General features: G+C 42.3%; 1 protein-coding gene across 4 annotated transcripts in view; it reads left to right on the top strand.

Moving 5' to 3' along the window:
- The window catches only part of LOC146080537 (N-acetyllactosaminide beta-1,6-N-acetylglucosaminyl-transferase-like), a 66,901-nt gene extending 47,369 nt beyond the window's left edge, over positions 1-19,532 (top strand). For 3 of the 4 annotated variants that reach the window (XM_083187941.1, XM_083187943.1, XM_083187942.1), the window contains one exon: positions 18,921-19,532. In XM_083187941.1, coding sequence (XP_083044067.1) covers positions 18,921-19,111 — 191 coding nt within the window. In that variant the 3' untranslated portion in view covers positions 19,112-19,532. The remainder of the gene's footprint in view (positions 1-18,920) is intronic. The other variant, XR_014474903.1, reaches the window with a different exon arrangement.
- Positions 19,533-21,391: the final 1,859 nt, after the last annotated feature.

Below are 21,391 nucleotides of genomic sequence, written 5' to 3'. Positions count from 1 at the left end.
TATTTTAGTCAGGAATTGTAGAGGCTACTAGTATAATTTTTAATTGTAGGAGAAAACCCAGAGTACCTGGAGGGAAAATTTGCAAACAAAGGGAGAATATTCAAACTACAGAGTCATGACCCTGGTGGGAATTAAACTCGAGGCTTTAGTGCTTTAAAGAAGCAGTGCTAACCATACACCAAACCGTGCTGCACAAATTAGCATGTGTTCTTAAATGTGTGCAAATTAGTTTCATATATGTTTTTTTTTATAGTGTGTGTGTGTGTGTGTGTGTCTGGATTTATTTAGTTATGTTCAGATCTCAAAACTGAATTTTACTGACAATTTGGCTCATATATGTTTTGGATAGCTAATATTATAAATTAGAACTTGTACTATTCCTTGGCAAAAGAACTGTGTAAATACAAATCACTCATCTCTAAAAATAATACAATATAAGTAAATATATAATGTTAATATTGAAAAGTATGCAGGGCCCGCGCTACCACTAGGCAGCTTTAGGCAGCTGCCTAGGGCGCCGGCCACTGGAGGGCGCCTCTTCAGCCCAACAATTCAATATAATGGGTCCTGGCAGGGGTGACACTTGTGCAGCGGGTTGGTGGAAGGGGCGCGCTGAAGAGGCGCACAGAAGTTTTGCCTAGGGTGCTGCAAACACTTGCACCGGCCCTGAAAGTATGCCTTTGCCAACACCTCTAGAAGACTGCAAGGCCACTACACTACACTCTGAGCAGGTGCTTTTTAACTAATTTAAGGGAAAGTTGACATATTCTACTAGGTCACCATCTAAGCTACACTCACTGTTTATGTTATGCGCTTAGAATCAATTAAACAAGTGCTGAAAAAGCAGAAGATTGAAAATCAATAGTATTATTAACCATTATTTATATAGCATATGATACCAGTGCATTTGTCTGCGCTTTATGGGGTATGGATCATTAGGTCGACACCATTAGGTCAACATGCATTTAGGTCAACATGAGTTAAGGTCCACATGCAGGAAGGTCGACATGACTTTAGGTTGACAGGGTCATTAGGTCGACATGGGTAAGGTCGATATTGAAAAAGTTGACATGTTTTTTGTTTTTAACCGGAATGTCAACACAGTCAACATAAACACTAAAACATAGCACAGCATCCCCTCGCATGCTTTGGGCACGGTGCCTCACTACGCTCGGCACACTATTTTATTCTCCCACCAGCCCCTAGTGGATGTTAGGGCATGAAATTCCGCCTGTCGGCACATGTTGTGTTGGCATGGACACCGAAGCTTACCACCGCATTGCCTTTCATGGCTCGCTACACTCTACACACTATTTTATTCTCCCACCACGCCCTAGTGAATGGTAGGGCATAAAATACCACCTGTCGGCACATTTTGGCTCAAAAAACAGTAAAAACAACCATGTTGACCTTCCCCAGGGTTGACCCTGTCGACCTAACCCATGTAGACTTTAAGTCATGTCAACCTAAATGCATGTTGACCTAATGTTTGTCGACCATCATGCTGGTGACCCAATGACTGTATCCCACTTTATGTAGCATGTTTCAGTCATTCACAGTGTTTGCCATAGTGGAGCTATGTAATACCACTTTCACATCGCCGACACGTTTTAAAAACCGGTATTTAAAACGGTAATTAAAACGGGTCAGAGCCTTAACATTGCTGCAGATTACCGTTTTAAATACCGGTTTATACCCCTTTCACATCGCAATTTTAAAACGGTAAATTGCCGTTTTTTTTTCCCCTTTTTAAAACGTTTAAGCCTGCACTGTGAATGCATAGCATTGTACACATTCACATTGCACAAAAAACGGCAAGGAACCGTGTAGGACTCTGCTTTTTACACGGTTCGAAATGCCAGTTAACTTTAAACGGTAAATTGGCTGTGGTGCATTCACAGTGCAGGCTTAAACGTTTTAAAAAGGGAAAAAAATGGCAATTTACCGTTTTAAAAGTGCGATGTGAAAGGGGTATTACATAGGGTTGATGTATCAAGCAGTGAAAAGAGTAGACAAGTGGATTAGCAGAGAAGTAGCTCATCTACCTATCATTTTATAGAACGTACTTGATAAATACTTCTTTAAAGTTTAAGTTATTTCCATTTTCTCCACTGGGCCACTTCTCGACTCTTGCTTGATAAATCGACCCCTATATTCTGTATCACATAAATACTCATATTTGGTAGAGGTAATTGTTTTTGTCAGAAATTGAGTGCCCAATCAAACCTGTGAAAACATACACACTCCACACATATTGGAAGTTGATCTGAATTGAACTCAAGATTTCAGCGCTGTGCGGCAATGATTCTTTAAAGGGAAAGGGGAATTGGGAAATCTGCACAGGTTGATGCTATTGCACCTGTTGAAGGCCCCAAATAAGACAGTATCTAGAAATAGATTTGCATTCTCTATGGGGGTGCAGCCAAAGACAATAAAGATATGAACAAAAGAAGGAAAGAAAAGATTGTCTTCTTTTTTGGTGCACAGAGGTAAGTAAAGATTATGATATGTGTTTTGAAAATTAACGTTAAATTCATATGTTTAAAACTGCTTATTACGTGAAATATCTATGCAATAAACAAATATTATTTATAAAAATGGTGTCAGTGTGTCTATTTGATATTTTAGTTTGATTTATTTGCCAGAGGAAAAGATTGGACCGATTTCTAATGCCAGAGCACTTTAACAGTCATGTGTGGTTTTAAGAATAATTGTTACATGTGTTTATACAATGTTTCCCCAGTGAGTTGTAATTGTATCAAATTACCTCTGTATATATTTTCACTTTCAAGTTTTGTATCATTATGCCAGTCAGAGAGAAGAGGGGATAGCACATGCTCATGTGTTGATCAATATTCACATGATAATGTAATAAAGACAGATTTTTATAATACCTGTGTAATCAGGCTATCTTCTTTATTCCACACGTGGTAATGTACACAGTTAATTAGGTTAGGTTTTGGTCACTTTTTAACCTCTGTTTTAGTTTAATTATCAAGTATTGGTTCCGGGTTAATGATATCTTTTTTACGTCTCTACTTATCTTGGTGTGCTGCTATGATGGCAGGGAAAGTACAAATTGTCATAAGTGCTTATCATGGTAGGTGCTTGCTTTTTCTTTCAAGCATCTTACTCCCAAGACAATCGGTCTTCCTGGAAGTATTGTTTCATGGTTGTGTATTTTGGGTAGCAGATATAGGGTTGGTGTAATGACTGTTTCCACTTTCAAGAAATCATAATCCTTTTTAGTGATGATTTTGTTGTTAAGTGCCTCTTTTATTAGGTTGTTATACTGATGTTAGTAAGTGGAGGTTGGATTGAGTGTCAGAGTTTTATAGCACGTCTGGTCATTAAGTTGCTTGTTTATTTCCTGAATGTACATGGTTCGTGGCCACATCAATATCACATCAGTAATTATAATAAACATACACAATCACCTTTTAACACATAATATTTCATGTATTATCACATTTTTCACCACTATTTTATTTGAATTGATTTTCACTTTCACCACACATATACATCACAAACAATACTAACACAAACACTAATCATTATTATTATTTTATCATCTTCCAATATCACCATTTTTATTCTAAAGGTCCATACACACTGCTTAGCGACTATGCCCAGCGTGTATGGACAGCAATGATGACAATCATTTTTGTCTTAAATTATGTTATATATAGTGGGAATATCAAATGAACTATATATGTCCTGAGATCTGCCCAACCTAAGCTTATTCAATGCCTACAAAGCCTCTGATAGGTGGAAGGCATCACATGATTCATTATGTCAAACTCACCGTCACACTTCACCCGACTGCTGCATAATGAATAAATTACACATGCAACCTTGAGAGGCTGAAATCACCACGTGACTCATAACGCAGCATCTGATTGGTGATCCTTTCTCCTTTAAATATTCCCTGAGTGGGACAATTGGGTCCGCCTTGAAAAAAATGCCTTTGTGAAACGTGCGTTGGCATTACAGGCAATATGTCTATATAAATAATGTATCATTGATTTTTGATTTATGTATAGATAGGGTATGATCCAATATATGTAAGCCGTCTCACTGACCGATCGACACTGGCAATGATTTTTTAGATACCTGTATAAGACATGGGGAACATGCTGTGTGAATAGCCACTGGAATCAGGGCAAACGCTGCTGGTGATCTTTAGACAAACCGCATAATCCCATAGAGCAGACTGTGTACACCGCATGGCACACAGGCACTAATAACTGTCAATCATATTATGATATTCGGCTAATGCTCAATAACCTGTATATATGCAATACGGTACTACAAAGTAATGGCTAACAGTAAGAAAATTTGACATCTGAATAAACGGCATAGAATTGGATGAGTAGCGGTGCAAACCGTATCTAATACTGACACCTTTCCATATAGACACTAATGATTTATAGATTGTGTCAACGTAAGAGCATGTATTATCCTATGGCTTAGCAATAAAGCATCATACAGGAATAACTGATTACATGTGTGACCGTTTATAATCAAGTAAATGAGATAGCATCATTCAGTTAACGGTGGAGCCGCATATAATACAAATGCTTCTGACATGCATCTATGCTAGGCCAATCCATAAGCATTTGATGATTGATGGATGGACGAATATAATATCATGCAATGTTAACTTATGGTATGAGCCACATTAATGATTAAACATACTGCTGCAGTTATTAGCCTTATTTAACATAGTCACTAATTGCCCGTATGCGCAGATACACCACTTTATTAAGTGCCTGGTGACGTAGGAATGAGCAGTAAAACACTTCAAAGCTGGTGACCTATGCCCTTGCCAAACTATTTGAGAAAGCACTTCACATTAATAAAAGATATGAATTGCATCATATGTTAATCCAATCAATTTGTCTGCAAGAGGAGATATGCAGACTGTATTGGGCTAATGGATGAAGCACAATACAAATATACGGCTACATAAACTCAAACAGCAGCACACCAAGATAAGTAGAGATGCAAAAAAGAGATCATTAACCCTAAACCAATACTTGATAATTAAACTGAACCAGAGGTTAAAAAAGTGACCAAAACCTATCCTAATTAACTGTGTACATTACCACTAGGGATGCCAATCCTGGGGCATTTTTTCAATCCCGAAATTCGGGATTGAAAAATGCCCAATCCCGGAATTGGCTTCCCTAATGCAGAAATTCGCCCCGGCCGCCCAAATATTTACTTACAGGTGCGGTGTAGCCGGGCAGGTTGGCGATGGATCCGGGAAGATGCAGCCTGGGTGGGTTGGCGGGTGGATGCAGCCTGGGTTGGTGGGCATCGGGCGATGGAACCGGGCACAGGTGAATACAGGCAGCCTGGGTGGGTGGACAGTCTTATGGAGGTGGGAGGTCAGCGTGGCGTGCACAGAACGAGGTGACTGTTGTGTGGCCTGCGCAGCGTGACCTCTGAGGTCATCACACTGTGCAGAGCCGCACTGCCTGGGACGGGAGAAGCTGGGCAGTGTCTGAGCACCTGCTCAGATGCTGCCCGGCATTAGACTGTGCATGTGCAGTCTAATCCCCAAAATATCGGGATTGAAATCCGGCATTTTAGGGACTAAGCTGGCCATCCTAATTACCACATGTGAAATAAAGAAGAGGCCTGATTTCATTGGTATTATAACAATCTGTCTTTATTACATTATCATGTGAATAAAGATCAACACATGAGCATGTGCTATCCCCTCTTCTCTCTCACGGGCATAATGATTAGGGATGTGCACCGGCCACTTTTCAGGTTTTGGGTTAGAACGTCATCTCCCGGCGCCGGATTTCGCGAGGCTTTAAATAGCGGCTGCTGCGCCCGCCATCTTCACTCCAGTCTAGTAGTGGGTTGGGAGAGGGTGTGTTGGTGCTGCTGCTGGGGCTTAAACTTGAGCTTGACCTTGAACGCAATATTTTTTATTCGCTGGCGCTGTCTCTCAGTGCTGCTGTGTAGTCTAACTGTGTACTTGTAGTACTACTGTCTCCTCTGTGCGGTCTACCTCTGGTGTGCTGTGCTGTACTTATTTTATTCGCTGGGGCTGTCTCCCTCAGTGCTGCTGTGTACTCTGTTCTCCTCTCTGCTTAGGGTGGGCTCTCTCTAGCAAGGAGGACAGTCTAACTGTGTACCTGTAGTACTACTGTCTCCACTGTGCTGGGGCCTACCTCTGGTGCTGTGCTGTAATATATATATTATATGAATAATAATTAATTATATTATATATAGTCCACTGGTGCTGCCTGCACTGAATCTGCCAGTATTATTTAGTTACTCAATCCACTGTTGCCACTGGCAGTGCTACTGCCTACCTAGTGTACCTACCTAGTACATACTAGGCTGCCAAGCAGTACCTATAATAAAATTATTATAAATTCTGCTGGTGCACTGCATAAAGCTACTGGTGGTGTGTAATATAACTACCTTTTGTGGTGACCACTGGCAGTGCTACTGCCTGCCTGCCTACCTACCTACCTACCTAGTAGTTTATTTTCTCTACCTACTAGGCTGCTATATTATTAATACTTAATTAATTGAATTATATATAGTCCACTGGTGCTGCCTGCACTGAATACTGTGAATAGAGGTTGCCAGTAGTATTTACTCAGTCCACTGTTGCCACTGGCAGTGCAAATAGGGACTTTGCTGATGATGCGTTTCCCCAGAGGAAGCCGCTGACTGTGTCAGGCGGGGAAACGCGTCATCAGCAAAGTCCCTATTTGTTTGTATCGGAGATACCGCTGTGTGGAGACCCGGAAGCCGGAGCAAAGGAGTTCTTGATAAAGCTGCGAGAATCATACAGACCAGCTGGGAACCCGCTCAAGGCCGAGGTAGTCACCCTCCCCACAAAGTGGATTACAAACCAAAAACAAAGCAGCCCACAAGTCGCAGAGCATAAGTATACCACTCTTTAATCTGCATGATTTTACTAACTTTGCCATGCATGGCTGAATGACTAACCATTAGTAAAGTTGCTTACAGGCACTTTCTGTGCGATCAGCACGGTGCTAAGAATTGTCAATTAACAACTTATTGGCAAAAAACTGACATTAACCCATTTCTGTTTGAACAGAAAACCAAGCAATTAACCCTATGCATGCTTAACCAAGCTGAGAGAGCTATTACTAAATGTGATTTAATTATTTTTCTATATTAGAGTGTATGTCTTGTGTAACTGCTACCTTAATATTAATATTATTATTTTAACTGTATTGGTCCCACTGGCCGTTGAAATTTCTTAATGATTTGGAAAAAAATTGTTATAATAAACATAAACTGATTTTTAACCAATTGGTATCAAGTGTGTCCATTTTGCTCTGTCTACTTGTTGACTTACTGTTTTTTGGGGTTTCAAGAAGGGTTGAGTATCCCTTCTAGACAGCAGCAAGGACAAATATTAATTGTGTGTTTCCTGCGCTTGGTTTATAGTCTTTTTGGTTGTTTCTAATTTGATACAATTACAACTCACTGGGGAAACATTGTATAAACACATGTAACAATTATTCTTAAGACCACACATGACTCTTAAAGTGCTCTGGCATTATAAATTGGTTGAATCTTTTCCTCTAGCAAATAAATCAAATCAAAAGATCAAATAGACACACTGACACCGTTTTTATAAAAAAAAATATTTGTTTATTGCAGAAATATTTAACGTAATAACCAGTTTTAAACATATGAATTAAACGTTAATTTTTAAAACACATATCATAATCTTTACTTACCTCTGTGCACCAAAAAAGAAGACAATCTTTTTCCTCTTCTGTGTGGCAATGATGCTAATACAAATGAAAAAAGAAAGAAGAATTCCCAATTCGAGGCACTCATTCAACTGATATCGAATATATTGAATCCCGTTGAGAGTATCCACCGACAAGTTCAATAATAAAATATACCTTTTATTTGTATTAATTAAAATTGCTGCAAGCCAGCGAAAATATAGACAAATATGTGTGAATAAAGAGAAAATAAATAAAGTGGTTTAAAATATTGCACTGTGTTGGTTATATTCTGCCTGTCGTGCGTGTCAGTGTATGTAACCACTGAGGTTATTGTAGTTTTCTGTTCTGGGAAGCACAATTGCTATGTAGTTGTTACAATTTTGCTAGATAGTCTGAGTGTAATCATTACAATACATTTTACCATACAGTAGTTGCTGGATTTGATCACACCTCTATCCACTGTGTGTGTGATCCTGTATCTATTATCCAACTGCAGACCATCCAAAATATTCTGCTGTTAAATTACAAATTTTGCAGATTTAATTGGTTACAGTTCAAATATTTATTTGGACAGCAATTTAGATTTTTATGGGTTAGACTGGTCTTATCCGATATAACTAGGGCTGTCAGGTGCATGGCATAAGTATGCTTTAATATATCCAAGTCCAATTTATTGAAATGTTATCTACCGTGTGTTCTGGGTTACAATATCCTGCTTGGATTTTATCCAATTGTCACAGATTACCTCAGATGCACATCGGGCAACACTGGCAGTGTGCTTACTAGTGTGGCTTTAACTGTTATGGTCTCGACAGTAGGGACAAGGAGTGATTTGTTTATTTGCCCCCACTTATCACTAATGGTGTATATTACGGACAGAATTACACTGTAATAATTAAGATAGTGCCTCCTTGCAGTTATTATTATGGCAGATCAAGCCACTCTGTTATGCTTGAGATGTTGACTGTTGCTACCACTAATGGTGTGTACACACCAGGCAATTTTAATATAGCTTACAAATGCCGTGGAGTCAGCCTCATTGTAAGTGGCTAGCTCCTATCGGCAAACTGTTAGCATAGAGGGGCACAGTATGATTGGTACATTCAGGGCCGGTGCTAGGCACCGGAGCGCCCCAGGCGGAAGGGGTGCCCCGGCGCTTAACTGCTTGGGGGGGGTGCGCACGGTCTCTGCCCGGCCGGTGGGGGGTGTGCGCGGTGTCTCTGCCCGGCCACCGGGGGGATTGCGGAGTCTATGCCCTGCTGGGAGGGGGGTGCGCGGTGTGTCTGCCCGGATGCAGGGGGGTGGGGCAGTGTGCGGTGTGTCTTCCCAGACATGCGATATGGTCGCCGTGCTGCTGGGGGGGGGGGAGAGAGTGTTCACTCACCGAACACCTGCTTCTCCCTCCGGCTCTCCTGCTCCGCTGCTGCTGCGGTGGTAGAGCTTTCCAGCTCACTACCACCCTCCAGTGGCCGGCTGGGTACATGCACTTGTATCTTATTGCGCTAGAGTCCGTGATGGCCTAGAAATTTGTATTACTGTGCATCATTTTTAATTTATTATGGTACATGAATGTACATTGCGCTATTGAGTGCGGTGTGCCCCTGTAAACTACTACAGTTGTTTTTATACCCTGCTCGTGATTTCAGGTTCACTGTCCTCAGTTATAGTAGCAAGGCATTTACACTGTTAGTAACACTTTATGGTTAAGTTTAGCGTACACACCGTGCCATTTATTGGTTTTACGTGTTGTGGAACCCTATCAGTGTATGTTCCTTTCTCAGTTGTCAATCTAAATGTGGTAAATAGGCAAATGTGCTATTAGTGACACCTTCAAGTTAGATCTGCTGTACACACCATACAGTTTATTGGTTACACATGCAGTGGAGCCATATCATAGTAGTATGTTTCTCAGCTATCAACCTCAATGTGGTAGCAGGCAAATACGCTGTTAATGACACCTTCAAGTTAGATCTAGCGTACACACCATGCAGTTTGTTGGTTACACGTGCTGTGGAACCATACCAGTGTAGTGTACTTCTCAGCTATCCATCTCAATGTGTTAGCAGGCAATATAAGCTGGCCGCGGCCGGCGGGGTCCCTACAGTGAATAGAAAATAACTAGCGCTTGCTGCGCGCATAGCACTAGTCATTTTCTATTCACTGTAGGGACCCCACCGGCCGTGGCCAGCTTATACACAATAACAGCGCTGCAGGTTCCCCGGCGGCACGGACACCCCTGCACGCACCAGCACTCAGCAGGGATGCCGTGGACGCAAGTTTTTTACACAGGTACCACAGTTCGCTAACCCTCCATGCTGGGGGTGAGGGGCGAACTGCCGCCCTCCAGGTGCCGGCGCCCTAGGCAAATGTCTAGAGCTGCCTAGTGGTGGCGCCGGCCCTGAACGTGGCAATGAAGCTAACCAGTATGCTAACGGTGCTACTCACTGTGCAAATGTCCAAAGTAAAGCTATAATGAAATGGCTTTGTAATACAACATTTGTAAAGTTCTTGGTCTGGACTCATCAGGGTATTTTACTAAGATGGGAGTGCTGTTGAACATGGGATGTTGCCCATAGCAACCTATCAGATTATATCTATGATTTTCTAGAAGGTGCTAAATAAAAATAAAAAGTAGATTCTGATTGGTTGCTATGGACACATCCCATCTTCATTAGAACTCCCATCAGCACATTTACTCCATCCTGTCTTATTCCCAGGGTGCCTTAAGGTCCATATACACTGGGCCATTTTGCACAGTGTATGGATATGGGGAAAATCACTGGGGGGGTAGAATCACTCCCTGGAGTGGATGAATTTCCATAGCAGGACGCTATGGAAAGCCATCCACTCCATTGCTTTTCTTCTGGTAATACCAGCTGATCAGCGTCCAGCCCATGCTTCACCGCTCATTGCTGGCCAGTACACAGCAGCTCAAATGAGTAAATTGAGCTGCTTTCAGCTCATTGTAGCACAGTGTGTATGGGTCTTTAGTAAGGATTTAACACCCAAAGCCTGCTGTAGATGTGGTAGTGGTGTGGTTTGAGATGGTGAAAGTTGGTGGTCTTAAACTTCCTAGAAAGTTGTATATCTACACATGTTCTCAATATGTAAAGCTTTCCTTTCTGTTCATTTTTATAATCATTTTTACATTGTGAGATGGTTTTAATGTTTTCTTCTGTTATAAATGTTGCTATTTCAAGGCTTTTGGGTAAACAATATTGTTTGTCTGCCTACCTCCATTTTTGTAAGTTTTTTTTTTTTTTATTTAATTGAGTGCTGCAGTTATTACAGTTCATAACCTTTTTTTATCCAAATCAATTCCGTGGAAGGCCCAGGCTCACTGTGTCAAAGTTCTGCATGGTGAACACTAAAGGCCCATACACACTTAACGATTTTCAGCTGAAAATCTTTCAGTGTGTATGGGCCACAGACTGAAGATCAGCGATGATGCGCGCTCCCGCCATCATCGCTGAAAAGATCCCACGTCGGCTGGTTTGACCAGCATGTCTAGCGATGATGGCTGGTATCTGAGCCATCATCGCTTTGTGTGTATGCTTACCTCTGCCTCCGGGCTGAAAGATGATAGACTTTCAGCCCGGCTTCTGTCCTCTCCCCGCCCCCGGATCTAGCTGCAGCAGCAGAAGCAGAGGTCTCCGTGCAGCAGCAGAGACAGTCTGTGTGCTCCCTCCCCGCTCCCTCCCCCTGCTTTTTTTTTTACTACACGGAGCAGGGAGGAGGAAAAGTTCTGCAGCACAGCAGTGAGTACCACTGCCACCAATGTTTATATACTGTATACTTTAGATGCCCACTGCCACCAATGTGTATATATCTATGTACAGCATATGCCCACTACCACCAATGTTTACATATATAAACATTGGTGGCAGTGGGCATATACTGTACATATATACAGTATATGCCACTGCCACCAATGTTTATGTGCAGAATATATCCACTGCCACCAATGTTTATATATACATTTAGATGCCCACTGCCACCAATGTGTTTAAATATACAGTATATGCCCACTGCCACCAATTCTTATATATGTGAATTATATGCCAACTGTCACCAATAAAAACATTGGTGGCAGTGGGCATATACTGTACATATATACAGTATATGCCACTGCCACCAATGCTTATATATGTGCAGTACAGTATATGCCCATGCCCACTGCCACCAATGTTTATATTTTTATATGCATACTGCCACCAATTTATTTATTTATTTATTTAAATGGCGATTATATATGCTGCTGGCAACACTGTTATCGCTGACACTGTCCAACAATGTTTATTAACCCCTTGAGTGGTAGGTTTTGCTGGGGCAGGACAAACCTGTCAGGGCAGGTTTGTCCTGCCTAGCAAAACCCACCACAGTTTGGAAGCCCCCGTCCCTCACCTCTGCTCCGGCGCTTCCCTGCCGCCACTGTCCACGCTGCCTTAGCCGCCGGCCTGTCACATTCAGCAGTGACGTCGGTGGCAGGCTGGGGGATGTTCGCCGCGGCTCGGGAGGACTCGGGTTCCTGAGCACTCCCGAGTCCCCCCGAACATCCCCGAGCCTGCCGCCAACGTCACTGCTACTAAAAGTATGGCGGCAGGCGGCAAGGGGAGCGGGGTTAGAAGAGCTCCGGCGTGCGATCGCCGGAGCACAGGTGATGGGAGGGTTGGGGAAATGAGCGGGGGGGGGGGGGGGGCTCTAGAGGTGCTGCGCCAGTGGTGTACACCTGGACACCACTGGCGTGCACCTATTTCATATTTGTGGTATGCCCGGAAATTTTCCGGGACAGCCCGCTGCAGCAGCGCAGCTGAGCCCGATAAATTTCCGGGCATACCATTCAAGGGGTTAATATTGGCAGCCTGCGCCAGCAATATACTGTACATATATAATATACATTTAAATAAATACATTGGTGGTCAGTGAGTATTTAAATAAATATACATTGCTGGCAGTGGGTATATAAAATATATAAACATTGGTGGGCAGTGGTGGCGGTAATGTATACATTGCTAGCATGCGTCAGCAACATATATGTTACCGCCAACACTGCCCACCAATGTTTATTGGCCCATTGCCCACATTGGTGGCAGTGGGTATATAAATATATAAACATTGGTGGGCAGTGGTGGCGGTAATGTATACTTTGCTAGCCTGCGCTAGCATATTGCATGTATAGTTATAAGGTTATAACAATTAAATATGGACAGCATTAATTAACTGATAAAATGTCCCCTGCTCCCATGCTTGGAATCTAAACCCCGCCCATTATGTAAATAGCCTTTTATATGAAAGATTTTCAGCAAAGTCTTTCGCTTCCTGAAAATCTCTTGCTCTTTGGGGAAAATAGTTCAGTGTGTACGAACTACTTTGGGGAAAGATATATTTATCAAAGATTTTGGCAAAGTCTTTTGAAATGAAAATCTTCAAGTGTGTATGGGCCTTAACAGGAGGTCCAACCAGGAGCCCAACTTCTGTAAATGTTCTCTGACATCCAGTATTCATGGTAAACCTGAAGTCCAAATCCATCCAGGGGAAGGCCCAAAATAGGCTGGTCAAACGTGGTCCAAGTTCTGTACACAGTACACCAACCGGGAGTCCAACGGGAAATTGAATCCTTCCTAAACCCTGGCCAGGAGCCAAATTGAGGAAACGGCTTTGGTTTCATGACCCCTATCAGTGCAGAGGTGTTTGAATTCCTAACCAAACAGACCGACAAACAAACAGGCCAATTCATTTGATAAATATGATAGAAGCAGTGCCATCCGGCATTGCACAGATCCAGTTTGTAATGTGTAAAAGTTTTTATATATTAGCTAATTCTTTGGTAAATAGACCAAAAATGCGATTTAGAAAATATTCAAAAGCACTAATTAGAGTTTTCCTTCTGAAAGTCAAACAATTGTTTTACAACCCAAAAAATTATTGAACAAACCTAAAAAGTCATTTTTATTGCAAACAAGAATACTCTTTAAGTAAGTTTTCATACTCATAATTTACTATTTGTGTTTTTTTATTATTATTTAAATAAAAACTGAATAGTGCTGCCTGCATACGTATCCAGCCATTGCAAGATGCCCATGTCTGTTTCTTAGAAGATTGTACCATCTTGACACCACCAAATATTTTTTCTGCCATGTAACCTGCTGGTCATATTAATAAATACAGTATACCACTCAGTGATGAAGTAGAATTTATTTATTTTTATATATATTTGCTATTTTATCAGCCAGAACTACAGTGTGTGAGAGCACCACATCGATAGCAGGTTTATCAAAGCAAACAGGAGCATTTCAGTCTGCCAAGAAATCATTAATCTTTGTTAAAATGCCTTTGTTATATTTAGCTATCAATGAATTATTGTACCACCCACATTCCAAAGAAAGACGACAAAGTCTAAGTATACTGACCTAAAATGGGTGTGGTGTATGGGTCTCCAACGTCGGGATCCCGACTGCTTGTGCTCCAACAGGGGGGGGGGGGGGGGGGGGGGGGGGGGGGGAAGGGAGGGAAAAGAAGCCGCTTGCAGGCTCACCACGCTGTGGTCCCGGTGGCTTGCTATGCTCACCACGGGTTCAAATCTCTCTCTTTGGGGGTCGTTGTCCCCCACAAGGGAGAATATCCCATGTGAGTCGGGATACTGACTGTTGGGATACCCACTGTCGGAGCGTCATCTGGCACCCCCTACAATTCATTGTACCCTATTATAGATGTAGGGACAGAATTACCTGTTACTACTGAACTGACTTATACTCTATTCAAAAATGTTCACACAATTGTTGATTTTTTTTGTATCAAATTATATAAATAGTAGGTAAACTGATTCAATTTAATTTGAATAACACATGATTATTTGTGAACATAACCACCTTTTAAGAAGCCAATGTAAAAAAAGGTACTTGTGTATTATCACGGCGCCCCCGATATCCATCGCAGGTCATTGTACAACCAAAAATCGCATTGCATCGCATGTGATGCGATGCAACCGATTTTAAGTCGCACATGCACCCAGATACCTAATTCCTATGTTAAATGCACCCCAGACCCGATTTAAATTGTACACCACCCTGATGGGTAATGACTATGTTAAATGCCCCCCATTGTTAACGCCACCCCACTATCAACGCCAACCCGAAGCGTGGCGAGTGGCGGCGGTACGCGTCCTCTGACCTTTTCTACCCCCACTATCCACGTCGGCGTGGAGTTGATTTTATATAGTGTGGCGAGCCACCGAGCCCGAAGCGTGGCGAGCGGACGCGTAATACTTGTGAAGTTATGCTGCGCTCGCCACACTTCGGGCTCGCTGCGCTCGCCACACTATATAAGATCTACTCCACGCCGACGTGGATAGTGGGGGCATGAAAAAGGTCGGAGGACGCGTACCGCCGCCCCTCGCGGGTTTGCTGCACTCGCCACGCTTCGGGTTGCATTGATAGTGGGGTGGCGTTAACAATGGGGGGCCATTTAACATACTTATTACCCATCATGGTGGGATACAATTAAAAATTGGGTCTGGCTGGGCATTTAACATTGAAATCGATTCGCATCGCATGCCATTATAATGGCATGCGATGCAAAGCGATATTAAAATTGTACACTCTGCCCGTGGAAAGCCTCAAATTGGTCACCTTAATTAGTGGTATGCGATGCGATGGGCGCCGTGATGATACACAAGTACCTAAAACAATACAAAACTTCTGATAATTGTGTTATTTTTATTTTATTTTTTTTAGTTTAAAAATAAAATAATGGACAGATCACTTTACTTATACTTGTCACAGGATCACAATTGTGAGGGAAGCTAGAAAGCCAGATTAACCCCTTCCTGACGGAGCCTGTTTTTGCCTTCCTGACAGAGCCCTTTTTTTCAAATCTGGCATGTATAACTTAAGTGGGGGATAACTTTTTTTTGCTTTTACTTATCCCAGTGATTTTGAGATTGTTTTCTCGTGACACTATTGTACTTCAAGTTAGTGGTAAATTTTGGTCGATACAGTCTGTGTTTTTTTGTGAAAAATTCCAAAATGTCGTAAAAAAATGGAAAATTTTGCGATTTGCAAAATGTTAAATTTTCTGCTTGTGAGACAAATAATCTTACCACTCAAAATAGTTAATAACTAACATAGACCATATGTATACTTTATGTTGCCATCATTATTTCAACCTCATTTTCATTTTTTTGGACACTAGGAGGCTTAAAATATGAATAGCAAATTCTCAAATTTTCAAGAAAATTTCAAACTCTGATTTTTTTAGGGACCAGTTCAGTTATGATGTGACTTTGAGGGACTTGTATGTGAGACACCCCCATAAATGATGCCATTTCAAAAAGTGCACCCCTCACAGTATTCAAAACAGCATTTTGGAAGTTTGTTAACCCTTTAGGTGTTTCACAAGAATTAAAACAAAGTGTAGGTGAAATTTCAAAATTTCATTTTTTTGGCAGATTTTCAATTTTAATACATTTTTCTAAGGAACACAGTAGATTTTACTAGAGAAATGTGACTAAAAATTGATTCCCCCAATTCTTTTGTTTTCATAAATATCTTATATGTGGCCCTAGTGTGCACGGTGACCAAACCACAGGCTTCATAATAGAAGGAGCACCTACTTGATTTTGGAGCCTCCTTTTTATGAGATTATTTTTTAGGCACCATGTAGGTTTATAGGCACCATAAGATGCTAAAAGTTAGGAACCTCCCCCACAAGTGACCCCATTTTGCAAACTACACCCTTCAGGGAATTCAACAAGGGGTATAGTGTACATTTCAAACCCCAAGGGGTTTCACCAATTTTGATACAACTGGGCTGTGCAAATGAAAAAATTAAATTTTTCATTTTCACAGCTCAGTTGTATCAAAATTGGTGAAACCCCTGGGGGTTTGAAATGTACACTATACCCCTTGTTGAATTCCCTGAAGGGTGTAGTTTGCAAAATGGGGTCACTTGTGGGGGGGTTCCACTGTATGGGTGCTTCAGGGGTCATTCAACCAGAATCTGTGCTGCAAAATCCAAATATCACTCCTTCCCTTCTGAGTCCTGCCATGCACCCAACTGATATTTTTTGGTCACATGTGAGGCATTGCCATACTCGGGAGAAATTGGGGCACAGATTTTGGGGTGCTTTGTCTCCTTCATTCCTTGTGAAAATGAAAAATTTTGAGCCAGAACTGCATTTTTGTGTAAAAAAATGTAATTTTTTACACAAAAATGCATTTCTGGCTCAAAATTTTTCATTTTCACAAGGAATGAAGGAGACAAAGCACCCCAAAATCTGTGCCCCAATTTCTCCCGAGTACGGCAATGCCTCACATGTGACCAAAAAATACCATTTGGGTGCATGGCACCGATCACCACCGATCACTGTGTTACCGAGCGGCTCACATTTGAACAGCCAATAACAGCGATCGCTGATTGGGAATCAGGGACAGCAGACATCTCCAAACTGTCACCGCGTCTATAGACGCGGTGACAGTTAAAACCATGACGTATATATACGTCTCCGGTTGGGAAGTACCTCCCGACCATGACGTATATATACGTCATATGTCGGGAATATCTTTCTATCTATCTGTCTCTATATATATATATATATATATATATATATATATATATATATATATATATATATATATATATATATATATATATATATATATATATATAGATATAGATATATATATATATATATATATAGACATATATATATATATATATAGACATATATATATATATATATAGACATATATATATATATATATAGACATATATATATGTGTCTATATATATATATATATATATATATATATACACACACACATATATATATATATATATATACACATATATATATATATACACATATACACACATATATATATATATATATAATATATATATATAATTCAGTGTGTCTTTTTTTTTTTTTTTTTACTTTTACAGCAGCTCATGCTGCTGCTGAGCCTGGCGGGGGGGGGCGGGAGGGGGGAGCGCTGCGTGCGCTCAGCGCTTCCCCTACTGAGGACCTGCCGGGCTGCCGGGTGAGTGGGTGGGGGGGCTCCTGCTCATCGGTGGTGATCGGTGCTGTATTTAACAGCACCGATCACCACCGTTTTCTGTGTTACCGAGCGGCTTAGCCGCCGGTAACACAGGAAACGCTGTGAATGGCTGTTCAGATTTGAACAGCCAATCACAGCGATCGCCGACCGGGGGGGGCATCCCTGCCCCCCCTGGGCGGCGAGGGGGATGTCTGCTGTCAGGGACAGCAGACATCTCCTAACTGTCACCGCGTCTATAGACGCGGTGACAGTTAGAAGCCATGACGTATATATACGTCATGTGTCGGGAAGTACATCCCGGCCATGACGTATATATACGTCAAATGTCGGGAAGGGGTTAAGGGATAGCCTTATTTAACTATTTTGTTTATTTATTTACAGTGTCTTATATAGTGCAGCATATTCCATTGCGCTTTACCATTGGAAACCGTGATAAAAAAAAACTGGGTAGGAGGGCCCTGCTCGCAATTTTACAATCTTTCTTGAGAATTACCCATCACTGTTGACTGGGAGAGGGGACTAGAACTAGGGCAGGCAGCAGTGATAAGAGCCAACATACAGTAGCTGTAGCTTCCCTGAGCTTAGGCTGTAGGACGATTCAGGATCTCAATGCTAGATATTTATAAACAGTATGTCCTTGGGCCTACTGAATCGATCTTCGAGCTTGTCCTTCAAATCCTTATATTTATTGGATTAGCTGCTGATCTTAATGAGCAGCTGCCCAAGGGCCCCCTAGTTCTCGGAGCCTTTGAGCAGGAGCAGATCGGGCTGGGAGCATCTGCCCCTTGAGCTTCCTGAGAGGCAGTAGAGAATTTCAGAGCAGCCATAAATATTTACTTCTTGCTTTCCAGCCTGCTGCCACACAGTGATAGGCTGCCAGTATGCTGACTGGTGGATGACTGTTGCTATGTACCAATCAAAACTCATTGTTTGGAAGAAAGCGGAGAGTTAAAGCAGGTTAATGGTTGGGAAGGGGCCCTAGTGCATTGTTTTGGCCATGGCCTTCATTACTTTTAAGATGAGCCTGCTGCTGACTGTTGTCTTTATTTCTTTGATTTATGTTTTGATAGCTGCACAAGTATTTAGAATTATGATTGTTTTTTTCTTTCTATTCCAGGCCGCTATGTCAGAGGCGTCTGTGTATATGGGACAGGAGATTTACAGTGGCTGTTCAGTGTTGATAAACTTTTTGCCAACAAATTTGAGCTGGATAGCTACCCTCCTACAGTGGAGTGCCTAGAACTGAGATTACGACACAAAACATTGGCTGAAAGCGAAACCGCAATACAACCTCTCTGGTTCTATTAATTTCTATTAAAATTGCACAAATTTGATTTGGATGATCAGTGATCCAATATCAAGCAAGTTAACAAATTCAACATTAGTTTACCACTTTACTAAATAATGTTCTATCTGTTCCTGTCAGTGTTCTTGTTTAGTTTTTTTTAAATTGCACAACACTCTGCAATGCATCTTCTAGATCAAATGATATGCTTGAAAGGCAGAACATATACTGTACTTTTATGTATGTTCATTGTTGGAAGGCCTGCTGCCAGGAGCTATGATCTCGGGGTTTTCATCCACCAGCAAATCAGTAATTAATAAGTATAAAATGTTATTTATATGTTTTTTTCCTGGCCCAGTCTACAAGATATGGCAGATTTGTATGTTTGATTAATACTTCAGAACTACTCATTGCATTGCATTAAATAATGTTGTTCCAACAAGTGATTATTGTACTGTCCAAGTGTGTAAAACATGTCTCTATTAGCTCTTGGCCACACAGCTCAACCAAGTTAAATTTTTAATGAGGTTTATAATTTAACCAGGAAAACCATCATTGTGCACTGCTTTTGCACTGTTACAATCAGTGGCGTAACTAGCCAGTGCCGACAGGGTCTGCGGGGAGCGCTGGAGAGGCCTGCACACTGAGCCGGTGGTGGCACTACTCGCTCTCCCCGCTGCTTACTTCTCCTGTCAAAACAGCTGACAGGCAGCAGAAAGGTAAAGCAATGCAGGAGGAAGCAGAGCACTGCAGCCAGCGCGATCCCCCTGGTCCTGTCTTCTCTCCTCACAGGCAGGCTGCGCGTAGTAGTCAGAGTGGCCGGAAGCAGCCTGGTGCACTCTCACAGCTAGGGGTTACACTGAGTAAAGTACAGTGTCTGACACCGGGGCCCTGCTGCTGCTGCTTCTGATTGTGGCAGCATGTAACCTCCTGCGTCTCACAGGAAGCAACTCAGAGTCAGGGCTGTTATTATCAGTGCCTGGGCCCCATTTAGGAGTCGCAGGAGAATTACGTGTTGCTCCACCCCCAGATCTCCTGACTGCTACAGCTCCTCCGTCCGTTCTGCTACTCCATCTACTTCCTTCCTGTGCCTGTGCCAGAGTGACTCAGTGAGTATGAACTCATAATAAGGTTCCATAGCTATGCCCCTGCTCCTGGCCACCTCATGTGTGTCCCTGCTCTTACCCACCCCTTGTGTGCTCCCGCCCACCCCTTGTGTGCTCCTGCCCACCCCATGTGCCCCTGCTCCTGCCCATCCCATGCGTGCCCCTGCTCCTGACTACCTAATTTGTGCCCTTGTCCATCCCATGTGTGCTCCTGCCCTCGCCCTGTGTGCCCCTGCCCACCCCACGTGTGCTCCTGCCTACCTTATATGTTCCCCTGCTCACCCCATGTGTGCCCTTGCTCACCCCATGTGTTCCCCTGCTCTGGCCCACCCCATGTGTGCCCCTGCTCCTGCCCATTCTATGCCTCTGTTCACTTTCCTATATACTGTACATCACCTCTATTCTGTATATCCCCCCCATCCCGTGGCTCTGCTCCCTAAGATATATCTACCTCTGATCCCTTCCCCTCCATGTGTTCCTCTATTGCTTTCCACATCTGTACTTCTGCTATCTCCTCATGTGTATTCATGCCTCGCCGCCTCCTGTCGGCTACTATCTGAAGATGCACAGACCAACAGAAACAAGACCATGTACAGCACCACACAAGGTGAAGCATGCGGGTAAGCACTATTTTCTATTAGTAAAGCACTGGGGAGGGTCAGTGTGGTATTTGCTATGGGATGTGGGGAGGGTTATGCTGCCTCTCCAGATGGTAACTTACTGCCTTTCATCTATGGAGTGTCGCCCACTGTCTGGCATATACAGTAGTGAAAGTGGCATTATGGTGGGGTGTAATGTGTAAGTGGTATTAAAGGGTGTGGCGTAATGTGTAAGGGGCATTATGAAGAGGAGATGGGGTGGGGCGCCAGAAACTATTTTGGCAGGAGGGAGCAAAATTTATAGTTACGCCACTTGTTACAATCTCTGTAATGTTCTTGGTATGGAATATTGATTGCATTCCTTAGAGGTGACCGTTGCACAGTGCTCCGTTTTGCTGTCATTATACTATAGTCTATTACTATGCTATATTCCCAAATCATCCCTTTGTGTGTTAGTGGTGCTTGTTTCTCTTTTAAAATACCCACTAGCGTGTATGATCAATGTCATTAATGATGAACGCTCCCAGGCATCATTAACCCTCTCGGCTGAACATGCAGGTCTATATACATACCTCCCAACATTTCACCAGCGGTATGT

The sequence above is a fragment of the Crinia signifera genome, chromosome 5, assembly GCF_055691185.1.
Source record: "Crinia signifera chromosome 5, ASM5569118v1, whole genome shotgun sequence".
NCBI lineage: Eukaryota > Metazoa > Chordata > Amphibia > Anura > Myobatrachidae > Crinia > Crinia signifera.
This window is presented reverse-complemented; position numbering and strand designations above follow the sequence as displayed.